This window comes from Bison bison, unplaced genomic scaffold (genome assembly GCF_000754665.1).
Source record: "Bison bison bison isolate TAMUID 2011002044 unplaced genomic scaffold, Bison_UMD1.0 scf7180017864166, whole genome shotgun sequence".
NCBI lineage: Eukaryota > Metazoa > Chordata > Mammalia > Artiodactyla > Bovidae > Bison > Bison bison.
This window is the reverse complement of record NW_011494738.1, coordinates 2,526,915-2,552,755: the sequence shown is the minus strand read 5'-3', so window position 1 is coordinate 2,552,755 and position 25,841 is coordinate 2,526,915. Positions and strand designations below refer to the sequence as shown.

Genomic DNA, 25,841 nt, shown 5'->3' with positions numbered 1-25,841 from the left:
CCCGGAAACGGTGGTGGGAAGCCCAAGGGGGCGGGGGCGGTGTTGCCGGGCTCTCCGGAAGGAGACGTGGCGGCGGTTGGGCCCCGGGCTGCCTGGACGCTTGGTAGTCCCGCCGCCGCCTCCTCCTCCTCCCCCTCCTCTCCTCTGTGGGCCGAGGAGGTTGTGGCGGCGGCTGGAGAACTCGGCGGCGGAGGATGGAGGAAGGAGGCGGCGGCGCGCGGAGTCTGGTCCCAGGCGGGCCGGTGTTATTGGTCCTCTGCGGTCTCCTGGAGGCGTCCGGAGGCGGCCGAGCGCTACCCCAGCTCAGCGATGACATACCTTTCCGAGTCAACTGGCCCGGCACCGAGTTCTCTCTGGTCAGTGCCCTTGCGAACCCGGTAGCCATCTCTCTTCTTCCCGGCACTTAAAAGAGTTCGGCCCCTTCTCTCGGTATTCTACGCTTTTTTCCCCTAGAACCTCCTCTGCAGGCGCATGCTTCATTCCTAGTCCAAAGCTTCAGTAATCCCGCGTTCGTTCATTCATACAGCAAGTGCTTAGCAAACACGTAGTGTGGATGTGCCTCCATGCCTACACATTCAGGATCCAGCGGTCACCTGTTCTCCCTTTTAAAGAAATCTGTCTCTCCAGTTTACCAACACTCCCCCCCTGTGGAAGCAGCTTTTCCAGAACCACGTCAGGCGCATCTGTTTTCTCTCTGGCAAGTCACCTGCAGCTCTTCCTCCACCAGCAACCTTCTCTCCTTCAAGGAGTATTACACACACCCTTCCTACACAATCAGTTGTACTGTGGATATGAGTTCCCTTTCTCATACTCGTTTTTTCTCTGTCGTATATGCACAGTATACATATACCGCACAGCTCTTTTCCCTTCAAAGTTGTCTCTCAGAGAGGGCTGTTTGACCGGTGAGATGTTAACGACACTTATGCAGAATGTCCTTTACAGTTTTGATGTATTATAACTGTTACTTAAGACTCCAGAACATGAGATTTTATGGTCAGTTTTCCTACATTGAAAAACGTATTTATAACCTCGAAGTAATGAATATTTGCAGTCCTTCCTTTGGGAAGTGGACTTCCGAGAAGTCTTCCTATCCATTGTCGGCCAATAATAAATAGGTTCTTGTGATACTTACCGTATGGTAATTAATTCATTTATTTAAAATGGAAATCAGGGAAAATGTAACAGCCCACCTGCCCCTGAAAAGTTTTTTTTTTTTTAATTCTTATTCCAATTATCTGCAGTCGTTCTACTTGGAAGACTATTTTAGTATATTGTTCTGTAACTATATCAATATATATATTGATATATACTATATATATATATTTATATATACTATATCAATATATATATTCTGTTAGTATATGTTCTGTTACATATATATAAAACATGAATATGTGATACTATCATGACAGCACAGAATGTCCCAGGATAAGGGATGTCGTCATTTCCACAACCCAGATTTCTATTTGCTGGTGTTGGTTTTAGCTAATATTTCACACCTGGTTTGTTTTCAGTTCTTCCATTCTGATAGTTCAGTGACTCTTAAATTTAAGTAGATATTTCTCTGGGAAGCCAATTTGTCTTTGCATTAATGCCAGAAGATATTTTTAATTAATTTTTATTGAAGTATAGTTGATTTACAGTGTTGTGTTAGTTTCTGCTGTACAACAAACTGAATCAGTTACACATACACGCTATATACATATACCCACTCTTTTTTAGATTCTGTTCCACTATAGGTCATTACAGAGCATTAAAGAGAGTTCCCAGTTCTATACAGTAGGTTTCTTATTCAGAAAATACTAATATATTAAAATGTTTATATAAAAGTTTGTTATAAGTCAGCTACAACTTGGAGATGAGAATATTTTAGTCCAACCTCTGATTATTTCTGAAGAGCACACTAGGCATGAACTCGGCAAATGTTTAAAGAATGTGGTCATTAAAATTTTTTACTCTACATCAATGTGGTTTTTTTTTTTTTTTAATTAAAAAAGGCATGCTAATATATGGCCCTAAAAAGTTACTGACCTATATGCAGGTGACTAAAACTAGCCTTTTTAGAAGTTATTACCAAACCGTTCCGTTTTCTTTCTGGCACTGTTGTTTGCTGGCTGCAAAAGGTTATGGAAAAGGATCTAAATGTACGGTGGACCAACCTTTCCTATATCTTAACAATTTTATTTTGAAATTTTGTTTTTAATTATTTTTATTTGACAATAAAGCATAATCTAAGATGGGCTTGTTTGAAAATTTGGGAAGAATTTTTTTCCTTTTTTTTTTAAGTTTGAGTTATTTTGGGAAAAAACTAAAGACATTTTCCTATGCCTTAGCAAAAGGCCTATGGCCCTCCCGCAAAAATAAGCCTCAAGAACCATTATCATTGATCTGATTTCTTTTAATATTTTCTTAATCTCAAGGCTTCATTTCCCTACTTTGTGTAATTGAAACTACAGCCCTCCACACCTGGCACCGTCATTTTGTTTTATAGGCCAGTTGGATGGACATTTGTGTGTAACTGAGCAGCTGAATGAACTAGGATAAAGATCCTTTCTCTCTCTACCACCTGAAATTGAGAGGGATTGGATTAAAAGATCTCAGGTTTTTTAATCTTTAAAACTCTTCTGTGCTTTATATTCTCTTGCCATTCAGATATATCAAAATGATACATCATCTTTCAAATTTACTTAGAAAAATTATCAAATGCCAAAAATATATACATTTTTTAATGTTTCCAATAATTCATGATTATGATATTCTTTCTTTACTGGTTTTTAGCAGTCAGTTTTGGTTGTGTGTGTATTTTCCTTCTGAAACATCATCTCTCTGTCTTTAAAACGTTCAATTATTCATTACTTCACACAGAATTCATGAACATCTCCAAAGGAAAACTGCAAAATAAGTCTAATTTTCTTTCAACTTCTTTTGCTAATACAGAAATGTATTCCCATTTGAAAACAAATGCTACCTTTGGGGGAAATGGTGACCGTCTCCATGGTTTGAATCATGTCCTATATTTTAACAAGTTGTACCATTGAGTTTATTTTACAGATTCTCCAGGATAGCTTTCTTTCTCATCCTCTGTCTTAATTCCTCCAGACTTGTGTCAAGCATTAGAAATTTCACACTTGCCAAGATACTTTTCAAGTTCCTTAATCTTGAAGACTACACCCCTCATTGATTAGTCTCATTATATTAAAATCTGATTTTTATCATATCGCTAATATTGCCTCTTACACTGGAATTACTTTAAGGTGTCAAGTTATATAAAACAAGTTTTTTTAAACACTGTCTGTGATTATGTGCATTCAGAATTCATTTTTTAAGTAAAAACCTATTTTACAAAATCAAAAGGAAGCATTTTAGTTGATCAGAAATTTTTTTAAGTTAAAAGTCAAAAAGTTAGCTTTTCTCCTCTAATTTCCATTATTAAAAAGTCCATTATTAAAACATCATTATTAAAACTTCTTTGTAATTAGAAGTGAAGGAAATAAAAAAAAAAAAAGTCGGGTAAAATTTGTGTAAAATGTTTACTTTGTGATCCCAATAAATGATACACTATTTCAGCAAAGAGTTTTCAGATAGAAGAAATGTTATTTGGTCTGTTCTATTGAAGAGGAAAATAGCCTTTCCTATGGAAAAGGCAATGGCAGCCCACTCCAGTACTCTTGCCTGGAGAATCCCAGGGACAGAGGAGCCTGGTGGGCTGCCACCATAGGGTCACACAGAGTCGGACACGACTGACACCACTTAGCAGCAGCAGCCTTTCCTAAACTAATGAAAAATAAATCTTTGCAGCAACAACAAATCTTCAAATAAGAATAGAGATGGTTTCTATTTCTGTTACCTTTTACCTAAACCTTAAAAACAAGGAATAAATTTCATCATATAGACATAAAACGCAAGATTATAGTTTTAATTACAAAGAAGGAATTGTCTTTCTTTGCTGTGGTTCCAAACAAGCAGTTTCTTTTTCCATTGTTAGCACTGTTCTGAACGTTTTAGTAAATGAGTCAGTATTGCTATTTAATCCAGTTCTGAACACTAGATTGCAGGTACTTCACAAATAGAGAGGAATGCATTTAAGACATATGCTACCGTCCACCTTCACTGCAGTACAGGAATGATTTGACAAAACTTTAAGCCATCTATTGCTAGCTAAATGAATGTAAGTCATTCTTTGCACAACGCACCATCATATGTTCTGACTATATCTGAAAAATACCAAAAGATAGAAATGTTATGTCTTAACAGCAGTTTGTTGGCTAAACTGAATAAATGTTTCTAAGGATCCCTTTATCATAAATTTGGCTTTGCAACTCTCACTTTCAAATCTCTTTGATTCCTGTCTTCACTTCTAATGTTCTTTTAAATAAGGATCCTTGGTTATAGTCCAGGACATGACTGAAGCGACTTAATATGCAAGCACACGCTGTATAGTAATCTAAGAAAATGTTAACCAAAGCTGATTCAAATATGTTAAAACAGTTAAGAGCACACAGAATATGGAACCAGTCTGCTAGGTTTCTTCTCTGGGCTGTGCTGTTTACTAACTATGTTACCTTGGACAAATTATTTAAGCCCTGGGCTTCAGTTTCCTTTTCAGTGAAATGGGTACAATGCTTGTTTTGAGCATTGATGAGATAATAATGTAAAGGGCTCAAATGGTACTGTCATACAGCTCATACAGTCAGTATTTACTGCTGTTTTTTGTTTTGCTTTATTATCTTGGGAAAACATGGCCCTGATTTCTATTTGTGTTTAAGGTTTCAAGTACTTAAAGTTTCAGGTACTACTGGTTTTATTGTAGTTAAGAGTTTTGTTAAATTGAAGAAAGAATAGAGGTCTGTAATAAGAGTGATTCTTTCATTACTAGGGATTGCCAAATAGTTTAGTGATTTTATCTACTGTCAGAAGAGAAAAGAGAGAACTGAACTGCCACAGAATACTGCTCATAGACTTTGAAAACGTCTGTCTTGGTGGTGGTGGTGGTTTAGTCACTAAGTTGTGTCCGACTCTGGCGACCCCATGGACTGTAGCCTGCCAGGCTCCTCTGTCCATGGAATTCTCCAGGCAAGAATACTGGAGTAGGTTGCCATTTCCTTCTCCATCTGCCTTAGTAGTTAGTGACATATTTTCTGTCACAAAGCAGAGATTTCTTTTTTGTAAAATGATAGCAGTTATAGTAATTGAAATGTTCATTTGAATTGCATTGGTTCTTTTTGATTTGTGAATTTGTTTGGTTTTATACTGTAGAACACTTTAACGATAGTCTTGTTGATATATACCATGAGTCAGCAAACTACACGTTTAGGCTGGCCCACTCCAAACTTGATTTCTATAAGGTTTTTTGGTTTGTTTGTTTTTTTCTCAGAACATCCATGCTTATTCATTTACGTAATAATGCCTGTGTACTTATTTCCTACAATGGCACAGCTGCTGCTGCTGCTCAGTCGCTTCAGTCGTGTCCGACTCTGTGCCCCCCAGAGACGGCAGCCCACCAGGCTCCCCGTCCCTGGGATTCTCCAGACAAGAACACTGGAGTGGGTTGCCATTCCCTTCTCCAATGCAGGAAAGTGAAAAGTGAAAGTGAAGTCGCTCAGTCGTGTCCGACTCCAGCGATCCCATGGACTGCAGCCTACCAGGCTCCTCCGTCCATGGGATTTTCCAGGCAAGAGTACTGGAGTGGGGTGCCATTGTAGTTGCAATAGAGATCATATGACCCACAAAGCCTAAAATATTTACTATCTGGCCCTTTACAGGAAAAATTTGCTGACCCTTATACATACTAAAAAAGTTAAATTAGCACAGAGGATTCATAGTAATTTATCCATATGTTACCCAAATATGAAAATTACTGTACTATCTTAGGTTCAGATGTCCCATCAAAAAGAATTGGGAGTATGTTTGTAAGTTGCTGTAGACTCTATGTATAGGTGGTAATAAGTATTCAGTGATGGTGTATCCATGTACATTCACTGCCTCTAAATACTTTTTAATCCATATTATAACTTCAGTTTGTTGCATTACTACTTTTTTCCTTTTTTCCTTTATACTCCACACTATATTTTTGTTCCTTTTTTTTCTGTTACATTGTAACACCAAGAAAAAGTCTGTTGTCTTCATTTTATCATTAAAAAACATGTAGACTTTTTTCCTGCCTTTGGAAGTAAATAGGGTTGAAAATCCTCTGTTGAAATGATAAATTATAGTTTAGTTTAATCAGAGAAAATAATGTACATTTTTTGTTCTATTTCTAGCCTACAACTGGAGTTTTGTATAAAGAAGATAATTATGTCATCATGACAACTACACATAAAGAAAAATATAAATGCATTCTTCCCCTTGTGGCAAGTGGGGACGAGGTAAGTTTTTGTAAATACATTGATAATTCCTGTTACCAAACATTTATTTAAAACATTGCAACTGCATACTTTAAAATAAAATTGAGCGACAGGTTTCTCAGTAATGCTGTCTTACCATAAAAATAGTAATCACATTATTCCTGAATTCTTAGATTATGTATATGTGACATTTTTTATAAAGAACTGCTAGTAAATAAATCTGTAGGTACCTTGTACTTTCTCATTACCTTAGCTCTTGCCCGTTTCTTCCTCCTAAAATGCGCTAACTGCCTCTTATCCATCCTTTAAGGCAATGACTTCTTTCAAGATGAAACAGAGGCAGCATGGTAAAATGGAAAGGACACCAGCCTAGGAGCCAGGAGGCTGAGGTATAGGCTATAGTTAGCTGTGGAACCTGAACAAATTTGAAACTCAATTCCTCCACTCAATCAATTTTTTGAGCTAATTACAGAATATTTTCATAATCTCTAAAATGGAAGTATTAAACTCATTGAGTGCTTTCTTAAGAAGTTTTGTTCAGATTTAAGATCTGTTAAAGACAGCTATCTATTTTCATTTTGTTTTAAACCTTAAGACACAAATATACACATACACAATTATACACATATTTATGGCATTCGAGTATGAAATGTAAAATTGGAAAACTGAGAAGTATCTTAAAACTTTCCAGTGTATTATGTAAGATTCAACTATTCAAGGCTTTTATAGCTAGAAATTCTCAAGTAGGTGTATAAGAATTGTTCAGGAAACTGATACTCAGAAACCTTTTTCTAAGAAAAGGAAGAATTGAAGATTTTTCTATGGCTCTGTGTTTTATACTTCAGTTCTTTTTTTTTCAATTGGAGTATAGTTGGTTTACAGTGTTGTGTTAGTTTCAGGTATATAGCGAAGTGAATCAGTTACACATTACATATATACATTCTTTTTTAGATTGTTTTCCCATGTAGTCCATTACAGAGTATTGAGTAGAGTTCTCTGTGCTATACAGTAGGTTCTTACTATTAACAGTTATCTATTTTATATATAATAGTTTGTTTCTGTCAATTTTGATCCCCTAGTTTATCTCCCTCCCCCCGCCCTTCCCCCCTGGTAGCCATAAGTTTGTTTTCTACATATGTGACTCTCTTTTTGGTAAATAAGTTCATTTGTACCATTTTTTTAGATTCCACATATAAGCAATACCATATGATAGTTACCTTTCTCCGTGTGACTTCACTCAATATAGAAGTCTCTAGGTCCATCCATGTTGCTGCATATATTTCAATTCTTTTGAAAGAAATGGCATACCATAGGATCTTATTAAATCTTTTGACTTTTTCCCCTTTTATTTCCAAGCATTTGTGACTTGACCAATGAGTTAATAGCTAAACAGCAGAGTTGAAGAAAGCTCCTGAATAACGATATTAAACTCTTAATTCTTTCATAGGAAGAAGAAAAGGATTATAAAGGCCCGAATCCAAGAGAGCTGTTGGAGCCCCTATTTAAACAAAGCAGTTGCTCCTACAGAGTATGTATTTTATGTTCACTTGATAATTAGAAAATAAATTTTCCAGCAGCCAATAAACCCTTGAAAGTTTAAATTCCTGTATAGTATTGTATATGCGGCAAACACCCAGTAATATCACTTATCAAATATATCACTTACCAAACTGCTTTGAATGTTTTTCAGATCAAAAGAAAGTTTCCTTGTATACAATTTTAATAAAAAGTGCTCATTGTTATCTTTTAGGCTGTGTGGAAAATGGTCCCTTGTCTGGGTGTTTATTACAGACCCCAGGTGTAGAACTATTTGCTTCACAGAATTTTTACATTTATCTAATTAGTGAAAACAGTGAATAGGCTTCAGAAATTTCATATTTTCTGAGGCATAGTAATAACTTTCATTTAATGAAAGTTTATTCTAAATCTTGGGAGAAATCTACTCAGTTGCTTAAAATATCAAAAAGTAATTCAGTTGAGTTATGTGGCTTTTGTATACATCCATCTCTCTTAGATTGAGTCTTACTGGACTTATGAAGTATGTCATGGAAAACACGTTCGGCAGTACCATGAAGAGAAAGAAAGTGGTCAGGTATTTTTTTCTTCAAACTATAAAATATGGAACATTATAAAATGAAAACTGTAATAATGAGATTTTTTTTAAATTTGTGTTCTTTAAAAATGTATTTGCAAAATACTTACATTATTTTTTTTTTAATATAGAAAATAAATATTCACGAGTACTACCTTGGAAATATGTTGGCTAAGAACCTTCTGTCCGAAAAAGGTTTGTTTCTACAGAGTGATTTAGTAATAATGTTAGTATTTGGTTTAAAGTATATATTCAAATTGGAATTTAAAAGATCTTGTGGGAAGGACTTCTCTGATGGTCTAGTGGTTACAGACGCCACGCTTCCAGTGCAGGGGGCACAGGTTCACTCCCTGGTCAGGAAACTTGAAATACCACATGCCGCATGATGCAGCCAATCGATTAAAAAAAAAAAAGATCTTGTTGGAGACTTTATGAATTGTAAAACACTTAAATAAATTTCTAAACAATGCCTTAGAAAACCTTTTCAAAGAGATCTTTCCATTATTTTTTGCTTTAACAAACATTGTTGCTTTTTTTCTACCTGTTAATTTTTAAATCTGGTGAGATATACATGTCAGTGTTATATTTATATAGTTTATTTATTTGCTTGGTTTAAGCAAAGTCTTTATATATGGAAATAAACATGTAGATATATCCCTCAAATTATGAAATGTTTTTATTAATCTCTATTATTCAAATTGGCCAACTCTTTTAAGAATAAACCTTTCACTGAGATAAAAACATTTTAGAAGAAAACTTGTGACCAGTTTTTATGCCTCAAATAGACTATTTCCTAGATAAAGATAAAATGATTAAATGACTGTTCTTTTCAAAAGAAACCATTTCAAGAAAATTAGCTTAAAGTAGTAAGATAAAAATTATGTGTATGCTTTGAGTCTTCTTTAGAAAGAAGTTTAAGGTTACAAATTGAAGACTTAGTCATTTTATGTCTTGTATATAAGTTACCACTCATTATTTATACTTGCTTTTGTATTAATCCACAGAACAAGAAGCAGAAGAAGAGGAAAAATCGAAAGAGGCAAGTGATAATTGGTGATTTTTTACTCTGAACAGCTAAACACAAATTTATGTAACTTAATTGACAAAATATAGCCAGGTGTTCTTTAACTGTCTATCAAATACCTCAAAGGATTTGGTAAAAGAAAATTTGCAATCTGTTAGGTTTTTCTGCAAAAGTTATCCTATATTGCTTTTATTTACTTTTAAGATCTTACAAAAATAAATGAATTTATCAAAGATGTGTCTGGGAAAGTTTCTGTAATAGCATTATATCACTTCTGTGCTTAGCGGTGGTTCTTCCCCTCTATTTAACATTGCAAGCAATTATAATAGGAGCTTTTACATTTTTTTTCTTTTGTTTGAACCCTATCTCTTGTGGGTAAAACAGATAAACTGTATGTGTAAATAACAAGCTACCAGACTGCAAGCCTCTTAAAAGCAGGGACTGTCTTTTATCTCTTTATTCTGCAGTGCAAAGTAGAATGCTAAATATAATACAGGCCTTTCATGAATGTTTATTGAATCTCAATGCATAATTGATGACTGAAAAGTAGGGTTGTTTAAAAAAGAACTATTCCTTAGGGTGACTAATTACAATTTTAAGTGCCCTTGTGGTTTAAGGAATGATTTCTGAATCCTTAAAATTTCCATAAAGTTAAATAACTTACTGTTGGAGAATATTCCTACAAATGGTTTCATATCATAATGATACTTTTATTAGAAGTAAAGTAAAATGGCAAAAAGTCTTAGAAATTACTTAAAAGGGGTGCCTGTAATTTAAAAAGGTGGCTTTGGAGGAACTGATTAGCTGTGCATAGACACACGTAGCATTGCTATTTTAAAAGGTTTTAATTTTACAGACTACCTTTGAAAGAAAATATTTATCTCAAAATATTTTGGCTCTGGAGGATAGCAAGATGAAATTCAAAGTGTGAAATGATAAAGGAAGAGGAAGAAAAGGGTAAGGGAAGAAAACTCACATTTTTGAGCCCTGGTTTATAAGCCAGATGCTGTGCAAGACATATAACCAAGAGTAATGCTCAATTCTCCCTATAGCCTTTGAGTATATATTATTATTCTGGTTTTACAAATGACAAGAACTGAAATTGGGTCAAAGTCATAAGGCTGGTGAATTCAGAGCTGGGATTTGAACCCAGGATTTTCTAATTCCAGACATTAGCATGAAAACAGCATACAAGAAACCTCAAAATATTTTTCTCTAGAATCTTTTATTTATTGCCTGTTTTGGATATAGCACTGACAGGGTACCAAAGTGATACAAGATAAGCTCCCTGCCTCCAAAGAGCTTGCTTGGAGATACTATTAACAACATCTTTTTAAAGCCCGTCCATGTAATTTTTCTTGTGTTTGTTGATAAAAGTGTGGGAGCTAACTCCTTAATAATCCTTGTCTTCTGAGATGATCTCCTTTATTCTCCCATTCTGTAAAAATGTCTTCATTTGTCTTTTGTTGGCCTTGAATAGATTTACTTAAGAGTTTATATGCTGAGAAGTGTGTCTGTTAATAACAGGAAAGAAGAGTAACCAGACTGATGAATCAGTGTAATACTTAGATATCTGTTTTAGAAGATAGTATTAACTGTGTAGCCCCACTTTTTGACGAATCAAACTTCAGACTTCTAGAATCTAAATTCTAACACAGGCATCCACTGAGGGTTTAGTGAAGAAAGCTTTGACCAGCCCAGTATAGGAAGTTTCTGCATTTTATCCTGGTCTCTTTCTTTGTAACTATTGAAGATAATTCATATTAATTATGTCTTTGTAATCCTTTATATAAATGTACATCTTAATTTTAGCACCAAGCGAAAATTTCCTTTTATGCTGTATTAAATTAGCTCTGAAAATATGTATATATTAAGTAAGAATATGAACCAAAAGAACATTAGGAGAGCTTATAGAAAATACAGAAGTGTTACCATTATATTAAATAAATGTTAGTTTATAAATAAAATGTAGTTTTCTTCCTTTCAGAATAAGTGCTTCTCCCATCCTCACCCCACCTCTATTTCTAATGAAAAGTCTGTCTTATACTCTTTTTTTAAGATTCCCACTAAAAATATCGAAGGTCAGATGACACCCTACTATCCAGTGGGAATGGGAAATGGTACACCTTGTAGTTTGAAACAGAACCGGCCCAGATCAAGTACTGTGATGTACATATGTCATCCTGAATCTAAGCATGAAATTCTTTCAGTAGCTGAAGTTACAACTTGTGAATATGAAGTTGTCATTTTGACACCACTCTTGTGCAATCATCCTAAATATAGGTAGGATGTGGATTTAATATTTTAAACATGAAATGCACACGATTTAAAATGTATGCTTAGCTTTAACACTTTGTTTTCACTGAACAGATTCAGAGCATCTCCTGTGAATGACATATTTTGCCAGTCACTACCAGGATCGCCGTTTAAACCCCTCACCCTGAGACAGTTGGAACAACAGGAAGAAATACTAAGGGTGCCTTTTAGGAGAAACAAAGAGGTATGAGAATTATCGAACAGTATTTTCCCAGTGCTTCCATTTCCAAAAATCATAGCATATATCAGTATTTTAATGATTTTCTGTAGTATGGTAATAGTAATTTATTTTCCTGACTCAAAATTGTCAATTCCAATTCTCTTGATTTTAATTTTCCTTATTCTAGTACTTCCCAGACTATTTTAGCATTTTCTTACACTCATGATTCCATAATATTTTAAAGTTTGGCATCCTGTTCATTTCAGTTAAATTTTTCAGCTAGTTAACTGAACTTCCCAGCTAAGCGTCTTGAAAAAAATAGACTACAACTCATCTCCTAATACTTTATTTATTCTTCAACTCATTGCTATTTATCAAACCATCATTCTGTCATTCTCCTTAAATGGTTCTTACTAAGATCAACAGCTGTCCTTGGTTCTAAATTTGCTGGACATGTGCATAATTTGATCTTAGCTGAACATTTGAAGTTTGAACTTTTTCTCCTTTCTTTGCTTCAGTTCATTATCTCACTGGTTCTCTTCTCCTGTGTACTAGCTCTTTCTCTAATTCCTGCTTCTTAAAATGTTACAGTTCCCTTGGTTCTGTTCACAGGTCCTTTCTCTCCTTTTTGTACATTGTCTCCTTAGGTAAGCTTATCCAGGACTATTCTTTCAACTTCCGTTTCCATGCCTGTGTATTATAAATATACATCTACAAATCACAATCACAATTAATAACATGTATGGAATCTTTACTGAGGAAGGGAGTGGCTACCCACTCCAGTATTCTTGCCTGGGAAATCGCATGGACAGACAAGCCTGGCGGGCTACAGTACATGGAGTCGCAAAAGAGTCAGACTTAGCAACGAAACAACGATTGAGTCCTTACAGCTATTATCTAATCCTTACAACAGCGTATAAGATATAGTATTACTCACCTTAACAGGTTAGGGAACTGAGGTTCAGAGGGGAAGTGACAAGTGATGGGTTAGAGATTACAATCAATGCAGTCCGATTCTAGAATCTGTCCCTCTTAACCACTTGTCTCTACTGCTTCTCCCTTTTGATATGCCATCTTCCCTTTCCATCTGCCTATTGGACATGTATACATTTTCAGTTATCTCAGACTTACCTTTTTTTCCTCTTTCACAGTGACACTTTTCTTGTCTTCCCCATTCCTTTTAAAGCTGTATGCTCTACCCAGTTGTCCAAGTCAGAAACCTGTCATTCTGCTTATCTCTCAATGCTATCAGTGTTATCCTCTGCTTTTCAAACCTGTCTTTAGTTCAGAACTTCATCATTTCTTAAGACCTAAAACTAATCTCACACATCTTCCTTCTAATCCTTCCCACACAGCTGATAAAATGTTCTGTCTGAAATGAACATTTGATAATTTGTTTAACCGTTTGGTATTTAACGTGATCTGTAAGTCCATCCTAAAGGAGATCAGTCCTGGGTGTTCATTGGAAAGACTGATGTTGAAGGTGAAATGCCAATACTTTGGCCACCTAATGTGAAGAGGTGACTCATTTGAGAAGACACTGATACTGGGAAAGATTGAGGGCAGGAGGAAAAGGGGACGACAGAGGATGAGATGGTTGGATGGCATTGCCAACTCAATGGACATGGGTTTGGGTAGACTCCAGCAGTTGGTGATGGATAGGGAAGCCTGACATGCTGCAGTTCATGGGGTCACAAAGAGTTGGACACGACTGAGCGACTGAATTGATATCTCAAGATGAAATTGTTGTTCATACAATCATTTTATCAAAGAAGAATAGAGGACCATTCATGATCTGGCTTCAGCCTCATCTCTTATTTCCATTCCTTTGATACCAGCTATTTTGAACAACTTAAGCATTTCCTAGAAGTACCACATTCCTTCCAACCTCCTTGCCTGTGGATATACTGTTTTCCCTCTTCTTCTGTTGTCTTCTCCCCTCCCTCCCTACACCTGATGAACTAATAGAAATTCATCAGGGGTAAGCATGAAGATCTGCTTTCAGTGTCACTTTGTTTGCAAATGAACCAGGATTTCTAATGGATTACCTGCATGTGAGATCCATCTTTCCTCTTCTGTGAACGTATATTTTATTCAGCCCTCCATTATAGCACTTACATGGTTAAAATAGGTTGTTTTTCCTATGGTTCTTCATTAAAAGGGAGGGAAGATTTTTTAAATTTTCATTACTTGGAGTTTCCAGCTTGTTGTGTGATACCTGCTGCTGCTGCTAAGTCACTTCAGTCGTGTCCGACTCTGTGCGACCCCATAGACGGCAGCCCACCAGGCTCCACCGTCCCTGGGATTCTCCAGGCAAGAACACTGGAGTGGGTTGCCATTTCCTTCTCTAATTCATCAAAGTGAAAAGTGAAAGGGAAGTCGCTCAGTCATGTCCGACTCCTAGCGACCCCATGGACTACAGCCCACCAGGCCCCTCCATCCATGGGATTTTCCAGGCAAGAGTACTGGAGTGGGTTGCCACCTAGTATGCTGTTAATATTTAACAGTGGGTTAATTAACATTTAACTACAAGGCCTTTGTTCTTGCCTGGAGAATCCCAGGGACGAGGGAGCCTGGTGGGCTGCTGTCTATGGGGTCACACAGAGTCGGACACGACTGAAGCGACTTAGCAGCAGCAGCAACAACAAGGCCTTTATCGCCCCTTCCTCTTGAATACTTATTGTGAAAATATTGCCAGACTCTCTGTGGATGTTGTGAACTCTGCTATTATGATAAGGAGGAAACATCTTAACCTTAATCTACATTTGATTTGAAGTGCTGTATTGAAAGATTGGAAATGGAATTATTTTCTCATCTTCTTCTTGATAATGATTTTAGTACTAACAAGTACTTAAAAAAGTCAGTCCCATCAAAATTCTTCACACACCCAACTTTAATTATTCTTCAAGAAAGAAGTGCCAGTTTATTTTTCTTTTATGAGTTAAATCCACAAGTTGAGAAAAAAAATTTTAAAGCTATAGATGATAGCTATAATGCTTTCAAAATTCCTAGCATCTTGATAGTACATGTTGTATATGAAATCTTAGGTAATACTGTGAGTAATTACTTAGAACTGGTCATCTTTATTTCAGAATAATTTTTTTTAGAAATTCAATTTATTACACATAACTTTTTTTAATATTTGGCATATGGTTTGCCTTTCAAGTATGAACTAAGCTTTACCATAAAGAATATTTTTTAAACAAAATATATATTTGGCTCTCCAGTTGTTGTATCTGATTCTTTGTGACCCCTTGGGCTATAGCCTGCCAGGCTCCTCTGTCCATGGGATTTCCCAGGCAAGAATGCTGGAGTGGGTTGCCATTTCCTTCTCTGGGGAATCTTCCCAATCCAGGGATCAAACCCACCTCTCTTGCATTGGCAAGCAGATTCATTACCACTGAGCCACAGGGGAAGCCCTATGTTATTATACCACATTAATTTGGAAATGACTGGATTTATTAAGAATCTATTTTCTGAATTTCCAAACCCTGATTCAGACACTACTATCATCTTGCTTTTATTGGGATAGTTTTCCTTAAAATGAAAGTAGATGTTCTGTCCTAAAGAAACAATAATAAATGGTCATGTTTCTTCTTACCTCTTCCCCTTTTCTCAGCTACAGGTTTCACTGTGCAGTATTCTTTTCTTCACTGACCTTACTATAGGTCTCATGTATTCTAAGTAATTGCTTTACTCTATTAGACCTTATCTTCTTATGAGTAGTAACTATGTCTCCTTCATTTTTAATATTCAGCATTTAAAATAGTGCCAGGAGCATAGTATAGGCTCTGAATGTGGAAGGAGCCTACATTCTATAAATGTAGAAAGAGCCATGTAAAAGTCAAGGTTTTTTTAAAAAAAAACAAGAAGGCATCTTGGCAGTCTTTGTTCTTAACATTGAAGAAGAGAGAGGATAAGCTCATTGGTTTCCAACATAACCATCCAGTGACTCCTGTTATACAAGATGAAAACAAGAAAAGAACCACAACTGGCCAATGGCAACTATAGTAACTACATACATTTTACTGTTTAATTTCTTTATTGTTGTTTTATTCAGTTCACTGGTATACTCATTCCTTCAGTTGTGGTCTAGATTCATTTCCCCTCTGCTCACTGTCAGCACCCAGATAACGTCCAGCTTCTAAATCATTGACTTCTTTCATAACTGTCCTCTTCTCTCCATCCCGCTTGTCACTCCCTTACGTTTGAGTCTCTTCATCTCTGGCCTGGGTTTCTGAGCTCCTAACTTGACTCTCCACCTCCAGATTTGTTACTATCCCTTCTTCCCTGTGACTGCAAAAGTAATTACTTAAAAATCTGATCATACCATATCTTTGTCTAAAACCTAAAAGTTGATGTTCAGACTTGGCATCACACAGTTTTGCAGCGTGTAGTGCCTGCTTCTGTCTTTGGTTTTAACTCTCATACCACCACACATCTTTGCTCTTACCGCTTTCTCAGGTTCATGTGCACATCCACACAACACATAACAGACCTTCACATGAGTCACAGATTATTAATGTTTCATGAATTAAGCAAGGGTTTTCTCTTTGTGAAGTCTGTATGTTTCAGTTCTTCATCAGTCTGTTTGAATCACCCATGTCTCTGAATCTGCTGTTCCCGGTACCCTTCCGTTATTACACCGCAGTTTGCTCCAGGGCAGCACCCAGGTCCTGCTGCATTTGAATAATTACAACTAACATTCATATTCGTTCCCACTTAGCCCTTTATTAGACTGCTTATTATCCTTTCTTTATAGATAGTAACCACATTTTTTTAAACAAAATATAAAATCTAACAGATAGTGAAGTACTTAAGAGTAATGAGACAACACATACGAAGTAGAAATTATCCCTGTATTGTTAAGAATGGTCAGCATACCCCTAACTGGTAGATGGAACTAACACTTGACTAGAGCTTTCTCTATGCTATTAAGTGTTGCAAAATTCATTTTCTTAAAGCACATTAAAAATGAGTGGACAACTTTTATTTTCCAAATTTTCTAAAGTTAATTTAAGTCATACTGAAGCCTATAAATATGTGTTTGTTTAATTTTAGGAAGATTTGCAATCAACTAAGGAAGAGAGATTTCCAGCAATCCACAAACCCATTGCTGTTGGTTCTCAGCCAATGCTCACTGTTGGAACAACCCACATATCCAAATTGACAGATGACCAGCTCATAAAAGAGTTCCTTAGTGGTTCCTATTGCTTTCACGGGGTGAGAAATAAACCTTCAGTTTAAGTATTTATCTTACAGCTTTCACTTTGTATGTTATTTATCAAGAGACATTAGCAGCACTGAAAAAGATTTTTTGTCTGTAGAGAAATGACAGGATTCTGGAAGCTTTCCAGCAGACATTTCTCTACATCTCACTATAAGGCATAGTCATTATAATTTCTCTTTACTCACAGGCTAAAACTTGACCTTTACTTGATAAAAAAATATATATATATTTAAATAAGTAATTCATGTGTGATTCTGGCTAATTGCTAGAATGGGCACCAATGATTGTATAGCCTGTATTTTGGTTATGACCCTACATTAGCTCATTTAAAACTTGAGCTAATATCTGCAAAGGTGGAATTCTGCCTCTGACTCAGCATCAGTGGAAAATATGCTTATAAGTAGAGTTTTCATTTTACTTTATTTTACCAAGAAAGTTATTCTCTGTATGTCCATTTTTTAAGTTTATTAGTAATTTTTAGTTGTGATTTTCAACCATATTATTGCTGGTACAATTTTTTTTATTACATATATGTCCATTACTATCACATGGCAATATTGAGACAAACCCCAGTACCCCTTTCTCTGTACTGAAACTTGATCTGTTTCCTTTCCTGTAGGGTGTTGGTTGGTGGAAATATGAATTCTGCTATGGCAAACACGTACATCAATACCATGAGGTATGGCACAGTCTTTATATCATTCTATCACTAAATGGTTTAAAGCTTGAAAAATCTTTTGTGGAAAAATAGAGGAGTGGGATTGGTGTTACTTTTAAATATAAGATGATTTTAATATGGAAATATTCAACAAAACATCTCTAAATTTTGGGAAATGGAAAGCTTGTTGTTAGTTAAGACTACATCAGTCATCTTAAAGTAACTTGGTTTGTTAACTACTCAGATTCTTGCATTACTGTCAGTCTGGAAGAATAATACAGTACTGTGACTAACTCTTCAGCTTTGGCTAAGAAATTAGTCATTTTATAACTCATATTTAAGAAAGTGAATGGTAAGATAGAATGTTGTCACTAGTCTCAGTAAAATAGGATAGATACAGCAAGTTTCTCAGCTAAAAGAAGGTTCCATATGATCCAAGTTTAAGTTTTAAGATTAAATGCTCTTTAGTCTTTTATAGTGTCATAAATCAGCATTCTCTCACACTTGAATCAAAGCTGCTTAAAGCTTACCATTTAGTAAGTAATCAAAGCTTACCATTTAGTAAGGTAAACTACTAGACCCTGAAGACAAACATTAATAAATATTGATTTGGTTGTTTCAAAAGGCTCTTTATTCCCCAAAATAAATAACAACTGGTAATTAGAAAATACCATATTTGCCCTCCTGAGATGTTTTGAGCTGATCTTAAATTCCATGATGGATCATATCAGGAAAGATCAACTCACTTTCCACATTTAAATCATTCTAAAAAAATGTATGTGGCATCTGTAAACTAGGACTTTTTTTTCTTCCATTAAACCTGTGCTGTCCCATTTCATCATGCTTTCCTCTTATTCTTGCTGCTTTGTAGATGTTTTACATCTGTAGATGTATTTTTTAATAATATTTATTAATACAAAAAAGATACAGTACCATCTAAGTACAGTCCAGATAATACCCACTGGTTGTTTTTTTTTTTTAATTAAAGGAATATATGCCAGCAATATAGAATAGAATGAAAAGTAAAATTCTCCTCCACTATTGTCCCATTTTTCAAAAGTAACAGCTGTTAACATTTTCTTAGTTAACAACCAAAAGGGGAAAAAATAATGCATATACATAAATTAGATATAACCTTTTTATTTATACAGACGGGATATACTGAATGCACTTGTTCTTTTCACCTAGTATCTTGGAGATCTTTCCATGTCAGCAACAACTGATTTCATTTATTTCAGCAGGTACAGAGAATTATGCCTATACACACAGTGTATTAATTAGATCTCTATTGATGATCTTTGAGTTGTTTCCAGTTGCTGCTGTGATAGCGTCTTAGTGAACATTTTTAAATAGTTGCGTTTGTAAACTTTTGCAAGTACACTCATAGTACACACATCTAGAAATGTACTTGGTGGGTCAGAATAGATGCATACTGAACAGTTGCCTCCAAAGGTTGGATCGTTTACATTCCCATTAATGACTGTTTTCCTATACACTTGCCAACACTGCTGCTGCTAAGTCACTTCAGTTGTGTCCGACTCTGTGCGACCCCATAGACGGCAGCCCATCATGTAATCCCCGTCCCTGGGATTCTCCAGGCAAGAACACTGGAGTGGGTTGCCATTTCCTTCTCCAATGCATGAAAGTGGAAAATGAAAGGGAAGTCGCTCAGTCATATCCAACTCTTAGTGACCCCACGAACTGCAGCCTAGCAGGCTCCTCCGTCCATGGGAGTTTCCAGGCAGGAGTACTGGAGTAGGGTGCCAGTGCCTTCTCTGCTTGCCAACACTAGGTTTTATCAAACTTCCTTTAGCTAAGGCAGTATAACCTAGGACTTTTCGAGGAACTCTGGTAGGAACTTTGGGGTATAGAAAAATAATAGTAGCTAACAAACATAGTATTCACTGTATACCAGGCACCATTCTAAGTGCTTTACACATATTAACTCATGCAATGCTCATAAGAGATGAGTATTGTTATTCTAAGATAAGGAAACTGAAGCAAAGATTTAGTAACTTGCCTGAAATCACATAGGGAGTAAATGGTGAAACCAGAATTCAAACCCAGACAATCTCTATATCCAACCTCTTATTAAACAGTTTACTATGCCAATCTAATACCTGTCTATCTAGGAATCTACGGTGTGGTTGCTAAAAGAATGTTTAATGGCCCTGTCTATTCCACTAGGCAGTAAGCTCCACTATACAGTGGCTGTGCCTTTTTGCCTCTGTAAGGGTTTTTAATTCTACTCATCAGATGTATATTAGTACCCAACATGGTCCCTGGCATAAAATACAAAGGAAAAAAGGAAGACAGGAAGGAAAGAAAAATGAGAGAGAAGGAAGAAGTCCATGTAAAGGGCAGTATGGGGTGCATCATCAAATGAATAATATGGAAACTTGTATAATGAGTAAGAGATAGAGGCCAGAGATTGAAGTAGGAATCACAGTAGTATGTAGTTACAGTATCTAGGTGTAAGAGAGTAAACTTAGTTGAGGGGTGAGATGCTGGCAATAATAGACCAATAGGAGAGTGAAGCCAAGAACATCTCCAGCAAAGTGACAGGACTGATAAGTGTAGAGTGAAAGGCAACAGAGTCACAATAACTACATCTGGACTTAACCTGGCTAGAAAGTGCCAGTTTCATAATTCAGAGAAACAAGAAAGAAACAGTAATGAGCTCAAATTTCTCCTCATCAAGTTTGACTAACATTATTACATCTAAACATAGATATCCAGTGTGCAGGTGAAGATAAGTTCTGTAGCTTATAGCCCATCAGCATAAATGTCACCTTGATGTCAAACATTCATTGTCACAAATATTTTTTCATATATTAGGACAAGGATAATGGGAAAACCTCTGTGGTTGTGGGGACATGGAACCAAGAAGAACATATTGAATGGGCTAAGAAGAATACCGCCAGAGCCTATCACCTTCAAGATGATGGGACCCAGACAGTCAGGTAAATACTAACTTTATTTGTCTCTGGATCTTAGAATATTTGAAACTCAGAATATTGGAAAACGTTAATTTAAAGTAAAATCTTTTTGTTATTTTTTTTCTGGGACATTTTTTAGGTTAGTTTTTTTTTTAAGAGGAAACACAGCGTAATAGTTAAAGAGGAGTTTCTGAAGTCAGATACCTTGGATTCAAACACTGGCGATTCACCTACTACCCTGGGCAAAGTACATAGTCTTTGCAAGCCTCACTTTTCATGTCTAGTAGTATTTGCCTCAGAGAACTGTTATGACATTTAAATGAGGTAACTGGTGTAAAGTGTAGTGCCTGGCAATTGCATGCAATGAACTTTGACTACTTCCTTTGACAATGTTGGTGTTAGTGTTACCCTGCTGCAATTCCAGGTATTAGGTCTAACCCTGTTATAAAGCATTTTACCCCTTCATGTATAATCTTTACCTCTTTAAGTTATTTAATTCTCTTTAAATATACTCTAGCATTCTCCTTTGTTATTTAACCGTTGTGCAGTAATGATTGAAAATAGTTAAACAATGTTTTTTTTGAAAAACTGCCTCAACATTTCTTTGGGCCATTAGGTATATCTTGTTATAGCAGAAGGAAATTCATTTCTTCTTAGCCAAGAATAACTAAGCTTTAGCTTTGCTTATAGTCCATTACCCAGTGAATTTTAAATCATTCATTCTTTTTCCTTCTCAGATGTTAACTTTGTCCTTCCTAGCACAGATGGTATTGAGAGATCTGTTTTCAGAATGTACTGACTTCTTGGACTGATCAAAATCAAAATTAGCAAAGTTAAGAGATATTCATCTAAGTGTTAATATACTAAACAGATCAAACATTTTTTAAATGTTTATATTTTTCAAGTGAAAGTAGCTCATGGTATCATGTGCAACAAATATTGAAGCACAGATGTATGAGGCTAACAAAATTAAACTTTTGTTTAGTTCCTGCTCTTTGGAATTTATAGCTTAGCATAGGCTTTACCTTCTTACTCCTGCATTACATTATTTTAAGGAGTGCAGCTGAATGGAGGGTAGGAAGAAGGGAAAACTGACAAAGCAAACAATATTCAGAGTAGGGGAAAAGAAGAGCTGGGGAAGTGCTTAACTTTAAAAGAAAACTTTTTAAAAAGCAGTTTAACCTTAACTATTTGTATACAAGTAAATAATATGCAGGAGAAGGCAATGGCACCCCACTCCATTACTCTTGCCTGGAAAATCCCATGGATGGAGGAGCCTGGTAGGCTGCAGTCCATGCTAAGAGTCGGAGACGACTGAGCGACTTCACTTTCACTTTTCACTTTCATGCATTGGAGCAGGAAATGGCAACCCACTCCAGTGTTCTTGCCTGGAGAATCCCAGGGACAGGGGAGCCTGATGGGCTGCCGTCTATGGGGTCGCACAGAGTCAGACACAACTGAAGTTACTTAGCAGCAGCAAATAATATGCAAGTTATTAATAAGATCATTCTTATTAGTTAAATCAGTAAGAAGTATCTCAATTTGATATTCTATAGAACCTGAAAGACTTTCTCTGTGACATAACCTTAAAATATGTATTTTTAAGGAATATAGTTGCAAAATTGAGCCCTCTAACCATCTCACCCTACCCATTAAAGTTACTCTGAATAAGTGAAGTTATAGTTTAATAAAACTTGTTTGTTTTTCTGACTCAGGATGGTGTCACATTTTTATGGAAATGGAGATATTTGTGATATTACTGACAAACCAAGACAGGTGACTGTAAAACTAAAGTAAGTTAGACCATCAAATCATGCTTTATGCCTTTCTCTTTAATTTGCGTCCTATGGGCAAACGTTTATATAAGATATAATTATATTTATTAATAATATGAATTTTTCAGAAAATAGTTTTATTATAAGATAGTAAAATCATAATTGTAATTGTTATTATTTTAATAGTTATTGTCAAATTAGGCTATTTCAGTTATTAATTGTATAGAACCACTTACAAGATATTTTTATCCTTGAAAAGAAAAAAAAATAATTTTGTGTGGTTTGGGCAATACCTTAAAGTACTCTCTGTTTTAGGTGTAAAGAATCAGATTCTCCTCATGCTGTCACTGTATATATGCTAGAGCCTCACTCTTGTCAGTATATCCTTGGGGTAAGTGGAAAACTAATATTCAGGAATTCAGTTTGGGGCCACATTTTAATGTTTAGCATTAAGTCTAGAAAGGACATTCAGTAGTCTCCAGAATTTAATATAGCCCTCATATCGCCTCTGTAAAAATTGACATCTTTTTTATTGAGGTATAATTTATAAAATTTTTTAAAATGCCAAGTTCCTAAGTGTTGAGTCTGAGTTTTGGAAAAATTTTGCCCGTCATCTATTTCTGGGGCTCTGATTAAAATATGCTAATTTCAAGTTGTCCCCAAATCTTCTTTTATCTTATTCTTACCTTTTTCTTGTGTCAGTTTGGGTCACATCATTTCTATTGAATTATCTCCAAGTTTATTGACTCTTTCCTCTGCTGTGTCCTGTCCACCTCTGAATGAATTTATCCCTGCTATATTTTTCATTTCTAACATTCCTCTTCAGTTTTTTTTTTTTTTATGGTTTTATTTTCTCTGTTAAAATCCCCCATCTATTCACACATGTTGTCTATGTTTTCCACTTATTTCCTCTAATTTCCTCCATTATATTTATTATCATTATCTTAAATCTGATCATTTTAACACCTGGCCCATCTTTGGCCATTTTTCTTTACCCTTTTCTTAAATGGTGCAACTGATTATTTTGCCATATTCTTCTACATTTTGTTATGTAAGACCTAGCAATGTATTTCTCTCTTATTCTTGCCCTTTACTCCTTTTCTTTCTTTCATCTTTTACTTAAAAATAACTACTTACCTATCTAGCATTTTATATGGATGACTAAAAATTGTTTTCTAAAAAATTCACTTTGTAGAAATAACATTGGATGACTTATCCAAAAGAAGGACTCATATACATTTACCAAATTTATACGTATTCATTCAGCAGAATACTGAATAAAGTATTCAGCTTAGCAACTTTAAAATGGTTTTATTTTCGTTGTTCTTTAGGTTGAATCTCCAGTGATCTGTAAAATCTTAGATACAGCAGATGAAAATGGACTTCTTTCTCTCCCCAACTAAAGGATAACAAAGTTCAGGGGAAAAAAACCATTGGAAGTCACGATGATTGTCTGACCATTGTCCTGTTACAGAGCTCTCAGTCATGGACCTCGTATAAAAGATTGTATAAAAGGACTCTCAACCACTTTGTGAATATATATGTGTATATAAGAGGTTATTGATAAACTTCTAAGGCAGACATTTGTCTCACCTTTTTCATTTTTGTTGTGTCTTAGGAACTGATTGTGTGTCTTTCTTTGCTTGGATAATGTGATTCCAAAATAAATCTTGTCCAAGCAATTTAGAGTTCATCCTAATGAAATGTCATATAATTGTTGTACCTATTGAAAGTTTTTAAATAATAGATTTATTATGTAAATTATATATAGCTAGTAGATAATGAAGAAAGAAATTGATAGGTTGTTTAAATGAGAGACTATTAAATATGTAAATCCTAGTGCCTGAAATCCTTTCAGCAAATTTTTATTTAGCAACTGCTCTCTGCCAGGTATTAAACCAGAAACTGGGCACACTGTGAAGCCTCATGTGGAAATTTTCTTTTCCTCCATTAACTTCAAGAGACTCTTATTGCAATAGGTTGCCTCTCTTTCAGAACTTTTATCTGTTTCTATCTATATCATATCTCCTTGACATGAGTGTGTTTTCCCCCAAAATATGTACCTGATATAGACAGTAAATCATTCTTACCTTTTGACAGAATTATTTATCTTAACAAAGCACACTGTGCTGGCTGTCCTTTGTACTTGCCTACTATATACTACAGATTTTAGCTCTGGACAACTTTATATCACAGTATCTATTTTAAAGTGAATAAACTGTCCACAAGCAGTGTTGTCATGTAGTCAATGGCAGGTTATTCAGTTTCTTTATTTTCTCCATTACTCTGTTTCACACATCATCCTGTCGTATTTTGAGCATACATGTCTAAATAAGGACAGAAAAGCAGCCGTAAAATTTTTTACTTTTCTTCCTTTTCAGCAGTCTGGTCAAAGATATTTTAGTTTGAAATAAGGTGAATACAGTTGACTGTTGGAAGGCTTTCTGTACGTTTTAATAGTAGGAAGCAGCACACACAGTAATAGCATGTACTTTGAATCCACACTTAGGCCCACATACTCTCTTTGACTTACTAACTATGTGATCCTGGACAGAGCAGTTAACCATTTCCAGCCTCGCTTCCTCTTTTGTAGAGACTGCTTATTACTTCATAAGGTGGTTGTATCAGTGTATTAATTTTCTCTATTTTTAAAAAGCCTAGCCCTAGTACTCGACACCAGGTTCCCAATAAGTGTTAGTTTATCTTCCTAATACTTCCCTTGTCTCCTACTGACATAATAAGATCAGAGACCAAAGCCATTAAAATGTATTTCTTTAATAAATTATAAAATTATATTTATTATATCAATTAAGACAACAGATTTACCTTCTCATTTATATTATAGGTATAAAAGGAGAGAGTTAGAATTGTGAAAGGTTAGTGTCAAAGCCGGAAAAGGCAATGGCACCCCACTCCAGTACTCTTGCCTGGCAAATCCCATGGATGGAGGAGCCTGGTAGGCTGCAGACCATGGGGTCATGAAGAGTTGGACACGACTGAGTGACTTCCCTTTCTCTTTTCACTTTCATGCATTGGAGAAGGAAATGGCAACCCACTCCAGTGTTCTTGCCTGGAGAATCCCAAGGACGGGGGAGCCTGGTGGGCTGCCGTCTATGGGGTCGCACAGAGTCGGACACGACTGAAGCAACTTGGCAGCAGCAGCAGCAGCAGTGTCAAAGCCAAACTCTATTTTGTAAGAGCGGCGGGGCGGGGGAGGAATTCTGAAAAACTGTATTGGAATTGTTTACTACAGAAGATTCTTAAAAATAGAAGTCATAATAAAAATTGTCAGTCTTCTGTTTG

At 35.7% G+C, this 25,841-nt stretch overlaps 1 protein-coding gene across 1 annotated transcript; it reads left to right on the top strand.

The window, feature by feature from the left end:
- The first annotated feature begins 21 nt into the window (after positions 1-21).
- On the top strand, positions 22-24,455 carry ERLEC1 (endoplasmic reticulum lectin 1). The gene is made up of 14 exons (XM_010841684.1): positions 22-356; positions 6,261-6,365; positions 7,792-7,872; positions 8,359-8,436; positions 8,568-8,631; positions 9,441-9,475; positions 11,520-11,743; positions 11,831-11,960; positions 16,998-17,159; positions 17,786-17,845; positions 20,663-20,787; positions 22,479-22,556; positions 22,854-22,929; positions 23,870-24,455. The coding sequence occupies exons 1-14, from the start codon at positions 195-197 to the stop codon at positions 23,939-23,941; spliced, it is 1,452 nt and encodes a 483-aa protein (XP_010839986.1). The 5' UTR covers positions 22-194; the 3' UTR covers positions 23,942-24,455.
- The last annotated feature ends 1,386 nt before the right edge of the window (positions 24,456-25,841 follow it).